This window comes from Canis lupus, chromosome 27 (genome assembly GCF_003254725.2).
Source record: "Canis lupus dingo isolate Sandy chromosome 27, ASM325472v2, whole genome shotgun sequence".
Lineage (NCBI taxonomy): Eukaryota > Metazoa > Chordata > Mammalia > Carnivora > Canidae > Canis > Canis lupus.
In genome coordinates, this window is record NC_064269.1 from 42379801 (window position 1) to 42397622 (window position 17822).

General features: G+C 49.5%; 1 protein-coding gene across 7 annotated transcripts in view; it reads left to right on the plus strand.

Annotated features, from left to right (window-relative positions):
• The first annotated feature begins 2924 nt into the window (after window positions 1–2924).
• Window positions 2925–17822, plus strand: part of IQSEC3 (IQ motif and Sec7 domain ArfGEF 3) — a 110773-nt gene continuing 95875 nt past the window's right edge. For 3 of the 7 annotated variants that reach the window (XM_025461781.3, XM_049102595.1, XM_049102596.1), the window contains exon 1: window positions 2927–3618. In XM_025461781.3, coding sequence (XP_025317566.3) covers window positions 3044–3618 — 575 coding nt within the window. In that variant the 5' untranslated portion in view covers window positions 2927–3043. Of the gene's footprint in view, window positions 3619–17822 lie in introns of all 7 variants that reach the window. The other 4 variants (XR_007406436.1, XR_007406435.1, XM_049102597.1 and 1 more) reach the window with 2 other exon arrangements.

Sequence of the window (17822 nt, forward strand, 5' to 3'; positions counted from 1 at the left end):
AATAACCAATACCTGGAAACAACAAAAATGTCCATTTTCAGGTGAATAAATAAATCATGTTTTTTATCCATACCATATAAAACTAATCAGAAGTAAAAAAAAAAGGAACATATTATTGATATCATAACAGAACAGTTGAACCTCAAAAGCATTATGCTGAGCAAAAAAAAATACACAAAAGAACATATATTTTATGATTGCCATTTACAAGATGAAACTATCTTGACAAAAAATAGATCAGTGGTGGACTGGAGCTGAGGATAAGAGCAGTTGATTGCAAAGGGACATGAGGTTAGTTTTTATAGTGATGGAAATTTTTGATTATATGGGTGTATGTGTTTGTCAAAACTCATTAAACCTGGGGCACCTGGGTGGCTCAGAGGTTGAGCGGCTGCCTTTGGCTCAGGTTGTGATCCCCGGGGTCCTGGGATTGAATCCTGCATCGGGCTCCCCATGAGAAGCCTGCTTCTCCCTCTGCCTATGTCTCTGCTTCTCTCTCTGTGTCTTTCGTGAATAAATAAATAAAATCTTAAAAATAAAAACCTCATTAAACCATGCACTCAAAGTGGGTACATATTAATATATGTAAGTTATAACTCAATAAAGTTGATTTTTTAATAAAAGAAAAAAAAGCCAAAAAGATTAATATACTTGGGCACCATTCCTAGTGATTCCAACACAGCAGGACAACTTGGGGCCCAGAAATCTGCTTTTCAAACAAGCCCTATGGATAATTATGCTGTAAGCTATTTTACTTATAGAAATACTATTGTCTCTATGGGCACCCAACTCATGGAAAACAAACTGACTAGGCGAGCAAAGAAAATTCAGAAGTGTTTGAGTTTTTGTGTGCCCTCATTCTATCCCCCAACTTCTACTCTTTAGTTGGAATACTGATCACTACCAAAGGGTCCTCCCTGGTGCTTTGTTCTCCCAACTGTTGGCTCAGTTACGGATAAGTTCTTTCACTCAGGGAAAAATCAGAGAGGGTGACAAAACATGAAAGACTCCTAATTCTGGGAAATGAACAAGGGGTACTGGAAGGGGAGGTGGGCGGGGGAATGGGGTGACTGGGTACTGAGGGGGACACTTGAAGGGATGAGCACTGGGTGTTATACTATATGTTGCCAAATTGAACTCCAATAAAAAAATACATATTTTTAAAAAGTTCTTTCACTCATTCTTTTATAGAAAGAAGTTTCCTAAGGAAATAAATGAGAGAAAAACAAAATAAAAACACACTGCAGGTGCAGAGAAGCCAATATATTTGCAGAGCACATATCCTTTCCCATAAGGTCATTCAAGTTTGGCACCAGACGGGCTTTGCTGGCCCGGCTCACTGGACACGTGGTATCCACGGATCTGCCTACCCTGAGGGGAACAAAAATCTGTGTGGAGGATAGCATAGCACAATAACAGATATGCTAAGAGCACTCACAGTCCAGAGGAAAGGGTCGTTCTGTCAAATTAGATTAAACTAAAGTGCTCTATTTCCATTCCTTAGTCTTTTCCTGCTGTCTCACATATCTTCTTCATCTTCTGCTCCCCTGTTGTGTCTACCTGTTGAAATTTCTCATCCTTCATAGCCTAGCTTGAATAACATCTCCTCCTGATCAGGTCACCGTGTCAAGCACAACCTCTCCTTCCCCTGAACTCCTATGAAACTTGACTTGAAGAGCTCTGACAGAAATTTTTATTTGTATTTTAGTTATTTAGGTGCACACCATATCTATTGTACTAAATTATAATCTCCTTGATTATGGAAATCGTAATTTATTATCTATGCTGGATATAGCCTGCACAGTTCCTAGTACAGTATTTAACAATCAGTGGGTGTTTAATGTACATTTTGTAGTAATTAATTAACGATTCAGTCCATGTTGATTCATGTCTCTGATCTTTTGCTCATGCTTTTTCCTTTCTGGAAAATCCTTTCCACATCAAGTGTTACTTTCTCCAAGAAGCCCTCCCAGATCCCCAAGATGTTGGTTTCCTTTAGCACTCTGAGCGTATTTCTATCTTACAATGTACAACCACCACCATATATCAAAATTAAATATTTACTACTTGTTTCACCTATTTAACTGTAAGGTTCAAGAAGCTAAAGATTCCATCCTAGTCATCTTGATCTTACCACCACCTAGCCCAGAGTTTGGTAGGAGAATGCGGTGCATAAATGTTTTTCAAACAGAACGATCTCTTCAGAAGTTTCTGGAAGCGTGAACCCATGACACACAGGGCCTGGTTTATTTAGTTCATAATCATATTAGAGTGGCCAAAACTGTCCTGAGGTCTCTTTCCCAGAGAAAACCCTGCATAAACAGACTTCTCACCCTAAGTTTCCTCTTGGCTGAATAAAGGACTGATGCTCTCTAGGGTCCCTCATAGTTCTACGATCCTTGTGTCCCAGGGAATTCCCCAGCAGAATAGATGGTTGAGTACGAAAGAGGCAAGGGGGGCCCCTCCTCAGAAGGTCTTTAGGATGACCCATAACCTCTGGGATAGCTGGACATAGGAAAAAGGTTCTGTGACCTTTCAGAGTTCCATTTCTCTCTCCTTTTGCCACCTTCTGTCTCTCACCCCCGCCCACCCCGCGCGCCCTCCCTCCTTGTCCCAGCCCCTTTCTCTTCTCTCCCTCTTCCCGTACCTGCTTCTCTTCTCCTACCCGTCCCATCGCACTCCCCCAGTGCAGCAGTGTCCACCCCACCGCTTTCCTTTTCTCGCCAGATTTATCTGTCTCCTGCTCCCCTACCCACTCCCTCGTTTGTCTCCCTTTTCTCCGGTCAGCCCTGCAGGAAGCCGAGACTCCTCACGAAGCCCGGAGGTGGGAGGGTGGGTGGGAGGGCCCTGGCGCCGCGGTCCCGCCCCTCGCTGCGTGTGTGAAGGTCCGGGTGGCGGTGACGCGGCACCGGCGGCTGGGAGGGAGGCTGGGCCCGCCGGAGAGGGAGGCGAGCGGATCGCCGGGGCTGCTCGGCTCCTGCGCGCCCTCGCGCTCCCCGCCGCCCGCCGAGGCGCAGCCAGGGCGCAGGCGGCGGCGGGCGGCATGGAGAGCCTGCTGGAGAACCCGGTGCGTGCCGTGCTCTACCTCAAGGAGCTCACGGCCATCGTGCAGAACCAGCAGAGCCTCATCCACACCCAGCGCCAGCGCATCGACGAGCTGGAGCGGCGTCTGGACGAGCTAAGCGCCGAGAACCGCAGCCTGTGGGAGCATCAGCAGCTGCTGCAAGCCCAGCCTCCGCCTGGGCTGGTCCCTCCGTCGCCGGCCCCGCTGCCTGCCGCCCCGGCCGCCCCGGCCACCGCCGCCGCCGCCGCCGCCGCCGCCGCCGCCGCGGCCCAGGAGCCGCTCCAGAACCACGGACAGCTCCCGCCCGCCGCGCCGCAGCCCGCGCCGGAGCAGCCCCCGCTTCAGCACCACGGGCAGCTCCTGGTGCAGCCCCAGCCGGGCCCCAGCAGCAGGGCTCACGCGCCCCAGTCGCCCCACCAGCACCCCGTGGCGCCCGGGGCCGTCGCCGACAAGGAGAAGGAGCGTCCCCCGAGTTGTTGCGCTGCCGCCGGAACCCTCCTTCAGCACAAATCCCCCGCCGCCCTCGGCAAGGGCGTCCTGACCAGAAGACCCGAGTGAGTGGGGACGAAGGGAGGGGCACTGTGGTAACAGAAAGGGAAGTAAATGTGTAGAAGGAAGAGATAAGGGGCAAATCGGGTTCCCCTAAGAGTCTGAGGGACTAGGGCAACCTGAAGTGAAGAGATGAGGAGGTGCTTGGAGGTAGAAGTGTGTCAAGGAGATTTGGGGGAATAGAGGGATTGGCATCAGTGTTTTAGGGGACTTAGGGGATATGTTGGAGCAAAAGAGAAAATCCAGACCATTCTTGGGGGGCAAAGGAAGAAAGAAATAGGTGGTAAGTGGTTGGGGATATCAGAACCTGGGAGATTTTAAAAGGGACAAGATTGGGGAGGAAGTTGTGGTGAAGATTACACTGAAGAAAAAAGAACAGTTGAATTTTTTTTAAGTTAGGAAAAATTTGGAAGGGAGTTTGGGTAGTACAATTATTTGAATGGAGAGCGAGATATGAAAAACGCAGAGGCTTGGCAAAGAGGCATGTTAAGAGCTTTAAAAGGGCTAGGGTCCTTTTAAAGGACCCTAGTTGGAGAGTAGAATTGGGGTCTGAGAAAATTTAGGAGGCAGGGGATAAGGCTGAGAAGCAAGAAAGATGTGAGAAGGCATAAGTGCTAGAGGTAGAGGAAGATAAATGGTGGGAGAAAGCATTTCCCAGAGGAATGAGTCTGGCTCTTTAACTGATGCAGTGGGATCAAAGCCAGGAGTGGCTCTTTGGGGAAGCCTACTCTGCTCTGACCTGAGTGGGCATCTTTCTTCCGAATCTCCACAGAACCAAAGGGGCACAAAGACACAACCCACCAAGCCAATGGAGGACTCATTTATAGCATGAGGACTCAATCTGGCTATCGCCTTTCCCTCTGACTCAGGAGGATTTCTGTGCGGGATGGTTGACAATTGTGGAACAATGATGAGAGAGTTGGCAAACAGAGGTGTTGGTATTTGGATGTTTAAATCTCTCTGTTATGGCTGGTGACTGCAAATCTTGCTTCCACTTGGTTATTTGATGATATGGAGAATCTCGTGTTGGGTCCTGAGAGAAATATACTCATTAACTTCAGGGAGGGTCTTTAGGACCTCAAAATCTTTTTTTACTTTCAATGTCTATTAACTAAGGACGTGGGAAGAAGAGAGGAAAGAGGACTGGAATATTCTCTCCTCTGTATTGGGCAGGCTGTGACATATTAGCTTCCTTCCTCTGAGTATACAGGTGATGGGAGAACTGCATGGAAGAGCAGCTCAGGGGAAATCAGCACCTAATCAGCACCTTACCCTGACAATGGTGATGATGCTAAAGGAGGAGCTGGGTGGGGGGAGGAGGGAGGAGAGCCAAGAACCTCACCTTCAGCATGTTTCAGGTCTGCAGATACTTGTGAAGATTTGATGCGTTCCTTAAGAACTCATTTTCTCCTCATATCTATGTAGTTCGAGAAGTTGGGTCAGGATATGAGAGCTCACAGCATAGATTTGTCCAGAACCACAGGCTCTTAGGGGTGAAGGTCCAGGATGATCTGACTTGGCAGACCTATAGCAATTGATTCAAGCCCCAAGAAGATGTGCATTTCTTCCCCATTTGTCCTTCCTTCAGTTTCACAGTTTTCTTTCCTTATCTGGCTTATAAGCAGAAAGTCAGTTTTCCCTTAGTGCCCATGGTTCAACAAAAGACAACGTTCTTACAAGGTATTATGTGGCTTTTTCCCTAAATGGGGTGAGGGTGGAGAGAACTATTCCATTTATTTCCCTGGGGGCAGGTAATTATGGTTCTTCACCTGATTCCTCTCCTCATGCCCTTTGGTATCTCCCTCTCTCTTCTCATTTTTTTTTTTTTTGCATCTCTTTAGGGAACTGTGAGCAAGAATGGTTGAGGAAAGATAATTTTTCTTGGAGAAAGACTTTGTGGTGGCCCCCAATGTAGCTTAAAGAGACCAAACTCTCCTGCCCAGGTGCCTTTGCTGGGAAGCCAGGGATTTAGGAATTACCTGGATTCCTATCCAGTATCCCAAGTCAAAACCAGAGACAAACCATAGCATCTCCATCTTTCCTTCTCCTTTGTCCTGCTTTTGCTTCATAGAAGAAGAACAAAAATAAGAAATAATTAGAATGGTGCAGGAGAGTGGAAGTTGTTAAAAATCTTTCGCTTAGGAAGTTGTGCCAGACACTAATGAGTTAATGCCCCAAGTAGCTCCTTCCTTCCTCCAGATCCTCCAGTTTTTGCCCTTGCTCCCCAGCCTAGACACCAAGAGACAGAGAGAGCACTCTACCTCCTCCCCGCAACTCTCTCTCTCCTTGGATGTGAAATCATGGATATCTTGGCTGTGTGGATGTATTCTCTGTGCCTTTTGTGCCGCTCATTTCTCCCCACTGTTTTGCCTAACTTCAGCCTGAGTTTTCCCTACAGAACCTCAGTAATGAAATCACTGTTGCTGATTACATTTGGCCCCACCCTGCTCTCTACCTTGACCCCCATTTTGTATGGCTATCCTCCTCTGCCCATACCTCTCAGTGGTGCAGGGCTAGATGCAGCCAGCAGGCAGACAGATCTTTATGGATAGGGGGAGGTGAGGAGAAGAGCAGAGCCAGCAACCCTCTCCCTGGTGTTTCTCCTGAGGAGCTCCCTGCTGAATGAGTTCTCTCCTGGGCATGCTGAAGTAGGAAGAAGATACGGCAGATGAGGGCTCTGGATTATAATTTTACTGAAATCTTTTCTCATTTTTCACTTGCCCTTCTCTGGCCTCATTATAGTAAAATCGTGGTCCTGGTGAGGTTGGTTGCTAAGGGTTGGGTGAAGGTTACATGGGGCCAGGCACTGTGTCAGATGCATTATCTCCCCCACACAGTTTGTCTCTTATCACCAGAACTCTTCTTCCTTGCCCAAATCCAGGAGAGGCAAGAGCCCCAGGGAACCTGGGACCAGGAAATAATGGATCATTTAATTGTCATCAGATCTGCATTAATATGCAGCCTGACATAGGCTCTCTCGCTCTTCAGCTGACAAAGATAGGAAGGTGGTGGCCTTGGAAGTCAGGACAAGGAAGCTACGATGAAGGGGTGGGTTAGTGCAGAGATATCATGGAAGAAAGACGCTGGAGGGGTTAACATTCTTCTCTGCATGCTTCCTGGCTCTTGCTAAGCTCCAGCCCCCACTGCTTTTGACTCTTAATGAAAGCAGAGATCTAGCTTCCTCCTCTTTATTTTTTCAATCAAGGCTCACAGCATCTACAGAATTGATTATCCCTTTCCTGGCTGGAGTCAGAGCCTCAGCCTGATCTGGCAAAGTCTACTTCTTGCCATGGAAGCACATGACCCTCCCAGAGGCTACTGGCTTCCATGTGACCACAGCTTCTCTGTCTGAACACTTTTTCCCATGCAGCCAGCCATGCCTTTAGAGCCTGGGGCTTGCCTGTGTTCTGCAGCCTCTAGGCAGAGGATTACTGGAGGCTGCATGAGATTCTTGAATTATAATCCAAATTCAGCTTCTACCCCAAACCCCCCAACTCCAAGTAGCCATGAAGTCTGAATGGCTCAGTAGCTCCTGTCTTCTCTTCTCTTCCTTCATCCCTTGTCTTCCTTTTCTACTTTCTCTTCCTCACTACTTTTTCCTTCCTCTTTGTCCTTCCTTCTCTCTTTCCCTTTTCTTCCCTCCCCTCAAACTCTTTCTCTCTCCTGTATTTTCTTCTTTCTATCTATCTTTTGGCTCCAACTAAGTTGCTCAGGGAAGTCTCCCATTCTCTTCTCCCATCCTTTGAGCATAAAATAAATCTTGGGCCATTCTTTGAGCTCCATGGTATCACACTGACTAGAGGCTGAAGGATAGCTAGACAATCATTAGATGTGCTTTTTAGCCTGCTGTCTAGAATGCTGATTGGAGCAGGTGTTTCCGCACCTACTGAGTCAAGGTTGTCTGCCTGGAGATGGCAGGTCCTGTATGGCCCATTCTGAGAGCTACTGAGAGAGTGTGAAGGTCTGTCAGTCAATCAACTCTATTCTATCTAGTGTCCAGTCCATTCGAAACCATATACCCTGTGCTGTAGAAAACCAGGAAAGAAGCAAGCAGTCCTTGTTCAACATACTCGAGGCATATATCTAAAAACATCTAAACAAGAGTAAGCAAATTACTGCTGCCTCGAGCTACCCTCCATCAGAAGAGAACAGGGTGAAAACGGGGAGCATATTGAGAGACCAGAGAGAAGGTTTTCCCTGTTGAAGTCAAGGGTATATGTCAAGAACAGTAAGAGCCAAGGATAGCTGAAAGGAGGATGGAGCCCTGAAGATTCAATTCATGGAGATATCCGAATGGCAGGTGCGTATCTTCCCATTCCCTGACAGTACAGTCCCCCCAACTCTAATGACCTCCCATGAGGCTAAACTATCAATAGAGTAAGAGCCTTGGCACTTGGGGCCCTTGTCTACCTGTGGCTGGAAGGCCTGATTGTGATGATGCAACAGGAAGGCCAGTGCTCACCAAACTGCCTATGCTCCTTTTCTTCCTCTGCCTCCAGCTTCTAGCAAGAGAGAGGACTTCTAGCTGGTAAGCTGGAAAATGGGGCCAGAGAAGGCTCACTGAGAGGAGGCAGTGTGCCTCTTTTTGCTCACCTAGAAGCGGGCACAAAGTGGGCACTTATAAAGATATTTTGTTCCTCTGCTTGTCCAAGAGCCCAGAGCATTGCTCCTTCCTCCTTTTCATCCAAAAAAGACACAGTTCAAGAGAAACAAGTTACCCCTGCCTCTGGGAAAACCCAATGGCCTCCATCCTCCTCTCCGGCTCCCTCTGCCTTGCTCCAATCACTCTCTCCTTCCTTCCTCCCAAGTCCTTCCCAGGCCCACACATCAAAGCTATAAGGGCCCCATGATGGCATCCTGGAACATTTTCCTGCTGGCCTGAAACCAAACAAGAGGAGCAGCAGTTGGTTCTGCTGATTCAGCAAATAGCTGTACCACCTGCATTTCAAAGGTCACTTATGAGAAAAGGCAGATGGGGTCAGATCTGGGTGGAGAGCCAAAGAAAACAGCTTAGGGAAAAATAGGGATAGGGAAAAAGAGGGGAGAGCTGGGACCAACCACCGGATCTGTGGTCTAGAAAGGGACTTGGATCCTGAATTTAAATCCCCCTTTAAGGTTTTTAGGCAGCTTTGCTGGGGAAGCCTCAACATTTTTCACTGGGGCCCGAAAATATTCTCAGTGGCCCTGGACACTAACTACGTAGCAGCTTAGTATGGGGTTTCTTAGTAGGTCCCAGGGACAATCATTGTACCTGGCAAATCCCCAAAGGGAAGGCCATCTGGCAGGGTTTCCAAGGCTTGGGCCACTGCAGCACCTTCCTTCTCTGCTTCTGGAAAAGCACAAAGTACAGGTTCTCACACAGGCTGCAAAGAATTTCTGGTTTCCAGCCAGGAAACTGGTGGTCATCTCCATTTCAAGGAGTGGGGGCATTAACAAACAAAGAGGATGAGGAGTAGAGTGAGGGAGAAATTAGATTTTTCAGGCTGAGGGGAACTTAAGGAAACCATAGAATCACAGAATTTTCAAGATTGAAGTGCTTAAGAACATGGGCTTTGAGGTCAGGCATATCTAGGTACAAACCCTGCTCATGACCAGCTACAGAGATCTTATGTTCATTATTTACCTTCCTTAAGTCTCTGAGGTTTTGCTTTGTTTTGTTTTGTTTTAAGATTTTATTTATTTATTCATGAGAGACACACAGAGAGAAGCAGAGACACAGGCAGAGGGAGAAGAAGGCTCCTTGCAGGGAGCCCAATGAGGGACTCAATCCCAGGACCCCGGGATCACAACCTGAGTCAAAGGCAGACACTCAACTGCTGAGCCACCCAGGTGTCCCTTTTTTTCATTTATAAAACGAAAAGTAATATAGTTCATAGTAATATAAACTTTGAAGGATTGTTGTAAAGTTTAAAACTTAAAAGGTATCATTTTTTTGTCTATTCTGGACACACAGTAAGTGCTCAGTACGTTGCAGTATTTCTACAGATAAAGAAACCAGGGCCCAGGGTTCATCCACAGTCAGACCACAGTGAAAGACTAGAATCCAAGTTCAGAATTCCTTCCGTGCTTCCAAACCTGCTTTCTAACCTGTGCCCTTTTCTCATCTATTCCTCTACCTTTGGACAATATGCATGCAGGCTATCCCAGATACATGACCGTGTAGCTCACATGAAATGTAGCCAGGCAGGACAAATTCACCATCCCTGAGCAATCTGTGATGGGGTCTCACAACTTTATAGTTGGGAAATGCTTCCTTAAGCTCAACTTAAATGTCTTCTGTTGCATTTTAAGACAATGTGCAGTTCTCCTAAAGACATCCAAGGGATCCGAGTTATCACCTGATGCCCCATGGTGGTAAGAATGACCTTACCCATTTTCTAAGTGGGGAAACCACAGTCTCATCTAGTAAATGAACTTGTTAAAGATAAAAGGAAAGGGTGAGGGGAATTGAGTCTGAGCCAGGGGCATGCTTCCCACTTGTCTGGAATGAAAGCTATATCCATTTAACCCAATTCTTCCACCCTGGGAATGGAAGGGTAGCCCTGCTCTTCGCAGGCTTCTGGGGTTGTAAAAAAACAAAACAAAACAAAACAAACAAACAAACAAACAAACAACTAGCAAGGATTGCCAGAGAAAAGGAGAGCCTGATGTGTTGCGGGATTTGGGGTGGTGGGTTGAGGGGAAAAGCAGGGAGATTAGGAGAAGGCTCCATTTTCTCTGGTCAAGCCTAGAGATAAGAATTTCTTCTTCTAAGACTTTCTTAGATGAAATACCACTTAGGGGGAGAAAAACCAGGAAAGAAAAGATAGTGGGCATCTGAAATTCCTTCCCAGGGTGGCTGTAGCTGTGAGGCCACCACAGGCAAAGGCTGCTACTTGTGGCATTGGGCACGGTGGGGGAATGGGCTGTTCTGCTATTGCTCTTTGTTTGGAATAGCCCATCTGGGAGGGTTATGTAACTCTGCAGGACCAGTGTGTGTGCTGAGTGGTATCTTTTGTCCTCAGCAGGCAGGCAGGCTACTGGGGACAGAGGCCATGCAGGCCAGTCCAAGTCCCTGCCCACGTTCTGTGCTGGCATCCGGCCATTCCCTCTAGGCCACTGCAGTAGGGACCGGAGGACTTTAGGAACTGGACCAGGGTCCTCCAGCTCCGTTGGGGAGTCAAGCAAACATCAGAGCTGGAAAGGTACGGAAAGGTCCTTTGGTCCAAACTTCTCATCTGGCAAATGAGAAAACTATGGCTGGAGAGAGAAGTGACTGGAGCAGAACTAGACTTAGCATTCTTCATCTGGCGCTGCTGACTTAACCCAGTGATGGGCCATAAGAAGCAGCCGGACTGTTGCCTGGGTGTCTGGGGCCAGACCTATAGCTAGTTACAGGAATTCAAGGGACCCACGGGGGTCTCTGCCTTGCAGAATAGCTTGCCTGTGCCAGCTATTCCACAATTAGAGATTCCTTTCAATACTTCAAGGTTATCCCCCTTGTTAAAATGCAAAATCTCCTAGGACAGGAGAAAAACAACACATTTAGCTATATCAGACTTGACACTTCAGTATGAAAGAATTCTTATTTCAGCAGTGCCCAAGAGCAGATTGGATAAGGGAGGAGGCGGCCATGGTGGTACTGGTTGACTAAGGGACAGAGCAGGAGGCTCAGAAGAAGCTGAAGGGCTCATGAGGAAGGCTGTTGAAAGCCTAAGTGATTTTTATCTCTGCCATATTTTGCATGGAATTGGAATTGCCTTGCGTGGACCTGGCAAGCAATGTGGTGGGGGCACCCTGGGCACTCCCACACTGGCTTGCTTTGGAAAAGTAATTATCTTGGCTGTAGAAGGGATACTTGCCCAATGAGCTTCATGTGTAAAAATCAGTAGGCAGGAATTTAAGGAGCATCCTGACACTTGGTAATCTCTCTTGATCCTTTCTAGGATCTTAAAATAATTTTCTAGATGGCAAAAATTTCATACAACTCTATTGGGGTTTGCTGTGAGGTGGCAGGATGTGGGCAAGAGGGTTAAGAGGCAGTAGAGGGGGATCCCTGGGTGGCGCAGTGGTTTAGCACCTGCCTTTGGCCCAGGGCGCGATCCTGGAGACCCGGGATCGAATCCCACATCGGGCTCGAATCCCACATCGGGTGCATGGAGCCTGCTTCTCCCTCTGCCTGTGTCTCTGCTCCCCCCCCCCCCGACTATCATAAATAAATAAAAATTAAAAAAAAAAAGAGGCAGTAGAGGTTGGTGTTACATGGGCCTGGAGAGAACAGGGGATGAGGAGCTAACTCAACATCTAGTAGGTGCTTGATAAATACTGCTTGAATAAAAAAATTCCTAATATGTAGGTCCCTGGCAGGCTCAGTAATCACTGAGCGGAGGGAGGTAAGGGTATGATGTCAAGGCTGAAGAAGACCTCAGCTGGAGGGAGGCCCCACTGGGGAAGTAGGTTGTGCTTAGTTAGGCCTAATAGCCCAGGCTCTGTAGCTGAGCATGTGTGAGAAGCTGAATCAGAGGCTCAGCTCATAAGGTCAGTTGGGGAGTGAGGGGCACATGAATGCTCCTCCCAGCTAATAGATCCCCCCAATCCTATCTATGAGTATGGAAGGGCCTCCCCTCCCTCTGCCACCACCTTCTGATCCCAGACCAGTCCAGTTCTCAGTGTGGGGAAGCAGTGTTAAGAATTAAGCTTGAGAAAGCCCTCTAAAGGCCCATAGCCTCGCCAGAAGGTTGAACTAGGAATAGGCAAAAGGTCTATGATGATGGGACGGAGAGGAAGCCCAACTGTGGCCATGTTGCCAGGTGCAAAGAGAGAAGAGAGAGTTGGATTCTAGCCTGGGGGATGAAACCGGAACCAGTCTCAGGCTCCAGGCCTCTTTACTCTTATCTCTTGACCAGGCAGTGTCAGCTCTGTGCAGGGAGATGTCAGGACACTGAAGGGGGGTGAGTGGGTGTGTATACATTGTGGATGTGTTTGTGGGATTGAGTGGGTATGCTGTGCAAGGATGAGTGTGTTACTAGGGCTGGGGGAGATGGATCACAATGCACACCATAAAAAGATGTCTGGGCCTCATGGTGAAACTCAGCCTTCTTCCTGCTTCCCCATGGCCCCCTGGTCTGGTTACACAGTCTGGACTCTGGGTTCTATCTCCTTTCTCTGCATGACTTGTTTCACTCTCTTGGCTAGCCAGGTCCTTCTGGGTCCCCCCTCTGTAAAATGGGGCAAGTCTATAATGCCTCCATCCTGGCTTCTGATCCCTCACCCTATTGCAGCGTGAAGGAGACCAGGCCTCTGGAGGCTGCCAGCTCCGGAGAGGAAGCCTGCCCCATGGGCAAGTGCAGGGGTCAGGGACCAGAGATTCTCTCTTGAGGTATTGTTTGGAAGCTCAGGTACCTAGCAGCCGTGTGATGCATGGAAAGCTGAGCTGTGATTTTCCCTGATCCCATCCTGACTTGGCCTGGCTTTGGCCAGGGAGGGCACCACATGACCTCTCAGGGCTTTGTGACCTCTCAGGGCTTCGGAGCTGTCAGGTCAAACCTGCTGTCTCCCTGCCTCCAATCAGGAATGCACTCCCCATCCCGAGCAGAGAGGCAAGGGAATTCCACAATTTCTTCCTTGATAAGTGATTCCAATGCACCACAATTTTCATTCAACACATGAGTTGAACACAATGATTATTTTAAAACAGCAACAGCAACAAAAACTCCACAAAGCAGTTGGCAATCTCTTGCTTGTGTCTAGCTTCAGTATTTCCTGTGCACAGTCCGGTCTTTACAGAGATGCCCTGGATGCTTCCAAACTGGCTCATTTGGCATCTGACTTAATTCCTAAGGGCCAGTCGTGGAAGGCCGGAGTGAATTCCAGAAGTAGGCAGGCCCCTGACCCAGAACTCAGGCTCCTCAGTCCTGATGACCGTGCCACCCTCACAGACCTGATCTGGAAGCTTGGTGCAAACCCTCCTTCTGGGCCTTGACGTCCCCTCTGGTCAATGGGGACAATCACTCTGCCCCACTCTCCGACTCTCTCTCTCTCTCTCTCTCCTGGACTCACCAAGTTCATGAAAAGCAAGGCTGTTAAGAGGTTGCGGCAGCAGGAGGACCCAGCTTAGACCTGAAAAGTGACTTCCAAATGGTAAGAGCCTTAAGAAGGGAGCTCAGGAGGGCGGACAGAGGGAGACGCTGAATTCCCTGTCCCTTGCAGGAAAAAACCGGGAGACCTCTGCAGTGTAGGGTGGCCCCCTGCAGGTCCAGGAGGGGCGCGGTGAATTCTGCAGGGGCTTCCAGCTCTAAGCACCCCAGGAATTCACCCCGGGCTCCCCCCGGACTTTGCGTGAAAACCGGGAGCTAGCTGGAGAGGGGAGCTCAGGGACCGGGAACCCCTGGCCCCGAACTCGCTCGGCAAGCCTGGGGAAAGCCCTCCCTCCTCTGGCCGCTTCCCCGGGGGCTTCTCCGCCGGCGGGCGCGCGCCGCGGGGCTCTCGGCTGCGTGGGCGGCCCGGCGAGCGGCTGACGGCGGGACCGAGCCTCCGGCCCCCGCGCCCCCCGCCCCCCGCGCGGCCTCGGCCCCCGCCCCCGCCCCCGCGCGCACGCGCCCCGCCCCGCCCCCGCCCCCGCCCGGCGCCGCGCTGCTGAGTCACCGGCTCCCGAGGCGCAGCCCCGGCACCTGTGCTCTCGGGCTCGGCCGCGCCGCCGCGCCCCCACCTCCTCCCCCGCCCGCCTTCCGGGACCCCGCCGGGCCCCCCACCCCCTCCCTCTGCCCTTCGCCCCGCGCGGGCCGGGAGTCCTGCGCGTGGCGGTTCCCGCGGCCCCCTCGGACTCAGCCGGGCGCCCCCCCCCCCCCCCCCGGCGTCTGGGAGCCGCCCCCGCGCCGCCGCCGCGCGCGCCTTCCCGGAGCTGAGCCGGAGGGCGGGGGCCTCGGAGCCGCGTCACCCCCGGCGGCCGCCGCCCCTGGCCCCGCGGCCTCCCCCGCCCTGCGCCGCGGCCGCTCCCCGAGGCTGCGCACCCCTCCCGGGCCTCTGTGGGCCGCGGCCTGCGCCGGTGCGCGCCGTCCGCCGGGGAGAAGGGGGGGAGATAGGCGTGGGCGACTAGAGGGATCAGGATGCTGTCACCTAGGTCCGACCTCTACACAGCAGCCACCCGCACCCCCACCACCCCGCCCCCAGCCTCCCTGGTACCCAAGACGCGTGGGCAGGAGAATCCCAGCTGCGTGTCAGCCTTCCCGCGGTTTATATTTGTGTTTCATCCAGAGTCTTCACATGGGGCCCAACCTGTGATGAAGGATAATAGTTCAGAATGTGGCACTAGGTTTGCATCCTGACTCTGTCCAGTGCTCGCTGTGATACTCAGCAGTGACAGTCTTGGTTTTCTTTTCTGTAAAATAGGGATAGGCATAGTCCCTGCGTCGCAGGATTGCTGTGCAATGAAAGGCAATTCCACTAAAGCGCCGAGCAAGGCAAGTGCCTACTCGCAGTGATGACTCAAAAAAGTATGGTAGTTGGTGTTCTTTTGGGACCCTTGGGGCCAGAAAGTGTTTTTTCGAAGGTAGAGCACTCTTCGTTATCCCCCTGTGTCTTCCAGAGGGTTCAGAACAGGACAACTTCTCTTTGATAACCCCTCAAATATTTGAAGACTGTCATCTCTCCCATCCCTGGCCTTCCTGTCCCTGACCCACACACCCTGCCCCTCTCTCTCTCTCTCTCTCTCTCTCTCTCTCTCTCTCGGAAGAACGCACCTAAGCCTACCACTTCCTCTCCTCATGGCTTTGTGGGGTGCTCTGTGTGGTCACCTCCTCACTGCTCTCTAAAAAACAGGAGCCAGGAACACTTCCTTTGGCCAGACCAGCCTTGGTACGGGAGTCCCACCCTCACCCTGGCACAGCCACACGGTTCTGAACTCTGCCCATCCTTAGATGGCACCTAGGAACCCACTGGCTTTCTCAACCTGCAGCCACAAATGAGACCTATCAAACAAGGTCACTGAAGGCTCCTGAAGGACTGTCCCCAGACTTCTGGCCACGTCCTCTTATGCAAGTGGCTTCCATTTTAACACTTAAAATGCTGAACATTTCACCTGGCCCTGTTGGTTTTCAGTTTGTTAATCTATTTGTGTTCTTTTTCAAATTTAAATTGTCTTTTTCAAGGAACACATTGCCATAGCACAAAATTAAAAGATACGGGAGTTGGGGCAGCCCGGGTGGCTCAGCGGTTTAGCGCCACCTTCAGCCCAGGCTGTGATCCTGGAGACCCGGGTTTGAATCCCACATTGGGTTCCCTGCATGGAGCCTGCTTCTCCTTCTGCCTGTGTCTCTGCCTCTGTCTCTCTCTCTCTCATAAATAAATAAAATCTTTAAAAAAAAAAAAAAAAAAAAAAAAAAAAAAAAAAAAAAAAAAGATACGGGAGTTGATAGTGAAAAGTGTCTCCCCACCCTTGTTTCCAACCCACTCATCACCATTGCCACCTCCGAGAAACTACTGTTAGCAACTTCTCATGCACCCTTCCAGGGATGTACCATGTCCATTCAAGCAAATACACACACACATACATATATATTTGTGCACACATAAACATATGTGCATATTTGTGTTTATGTGTGTGTGTTTCTTTTTACACAAATGGCAGCAAGCTATATACTGTTCTGCACCTTGCTTTTTCACCCCTAATAATCAATCTTGGTGATATGGTGATATCTGTCCTTCCATATGTAGTATAAATAGAATTGCATCATTCAATCAAAAGTATGCCATTGACTGTGAATCTGGGTTCCTTCTTGTCTGCTGAGAGTTTGGAAGGCAAGCTCTGGGTAGCCTGCCTCTGTGTGATCATTTGGGGTGTGTTTTTCTGAGGGGTGGATGGGTAGGCCGACATTACCTAGGAGCTCCATTTGAACTTGGCCCTCCAGCTGCTGAGGTGTCCTGCTATAGTCTCCTCCAGACATTGGTAAATTGCGGTAGAAATAAGACTCGGGAAGTGTGCTTCCTTACCTGAAATGTCTTCGCCACTCTTTTAGCTTGGCTCCCTTTGTTGCCTACAGTCATCAAGGTTGAGGGAGCTGCCAGGGTGTTATAGTCTCCTTCCCATGAGCTGCAGATGAGTCTGAAAATCTCACCTTTCAGGAAGTCTTCCTGAACTGATCTGAGGAAGAAACTAACCTTCTCATCACCTCTCCCCCTATTTCCCACCCCAGGCTCAGCATACTCCAGTCCCGGCTAAGGATGAAACCAATTCTTTATTCCTTGGTTTAAAAGTGCTTGTTTTCTTCTCTACACAAGTACATATTCATGGCATGTGTATTCTTTCACTTAACAAATATTTGATTGTCTACTGTGTGCCCATTACTACTACTATTCCAGGCACTGGGGTACAGTAGTGAACAAAAAATCCTCAACTCCCTTCATGAAGCTGATAGACAAAAAAAAAAAAAAAAGAGAGAGAGAGAGAGAGAAAAGAAAACATATAGTACATCTGATGGGTCGGGTGTTCTAGAGAAAAATAAAACAGAGAAAGGGGACCTGGGAGTAAAGGGGTTCACAGTTTCAAACAGGGGGCCCAGGGAAGGCCTTACTGAGAAGGTAACACCCAGGCAAAGACGTGGAGGAAGGGGCTTGGTGCAGTCTGGGGCAGAAGCACTGCTGGCAGAGGCAACCCTCCCCCCACTCAGGTGAGGGAACTCCCCACCAGGAGCAGAGGGAATACAGGGAGAATAGTCTGAGGCCAATCAGAAGTATTGGGGTGTAGCAAAAGTGAGAGAGTGCAGGGGTGCAGCAAATCTGGTAAGAGATGCTGAAATGGGATCCACCAGGCTGTGTTTGGAAATGTGTGGGGATATTCTAGTTGTCATAATGGGTGGCAGGGTTGAGGGGGAGGTGTTGCTCGTCCAGCATTTAGGGGCAAGGGCTATGCCAAACATCCTGTAATGCACAGGACAGCTCCCACAGTGAAGAATGTTCCTGCCCAAAATACCAGTGTTTCTTTCTTTCTTTCTTTCTTTCTTCTTTCTTTCTTTCTTTCTTTCTTTCTTTCTTTCTTTCTTTCTTTCTTTCTTTCTTTCTTTCTTTCTTCTTTCTTTCTTTCTTTCTTTCTTTCTTTCTTTCTTTCTTTCTTCTTTTTTTTTTTTTTTAAGATTTTATTCATTCAATCATGAGAGACACCCGAGAGAGGCAGAGACATAGGCAGAGGGAAAAGCAGTCTCCCTGCGGGGACTCGATCCCAGGACCCCAGGATCAC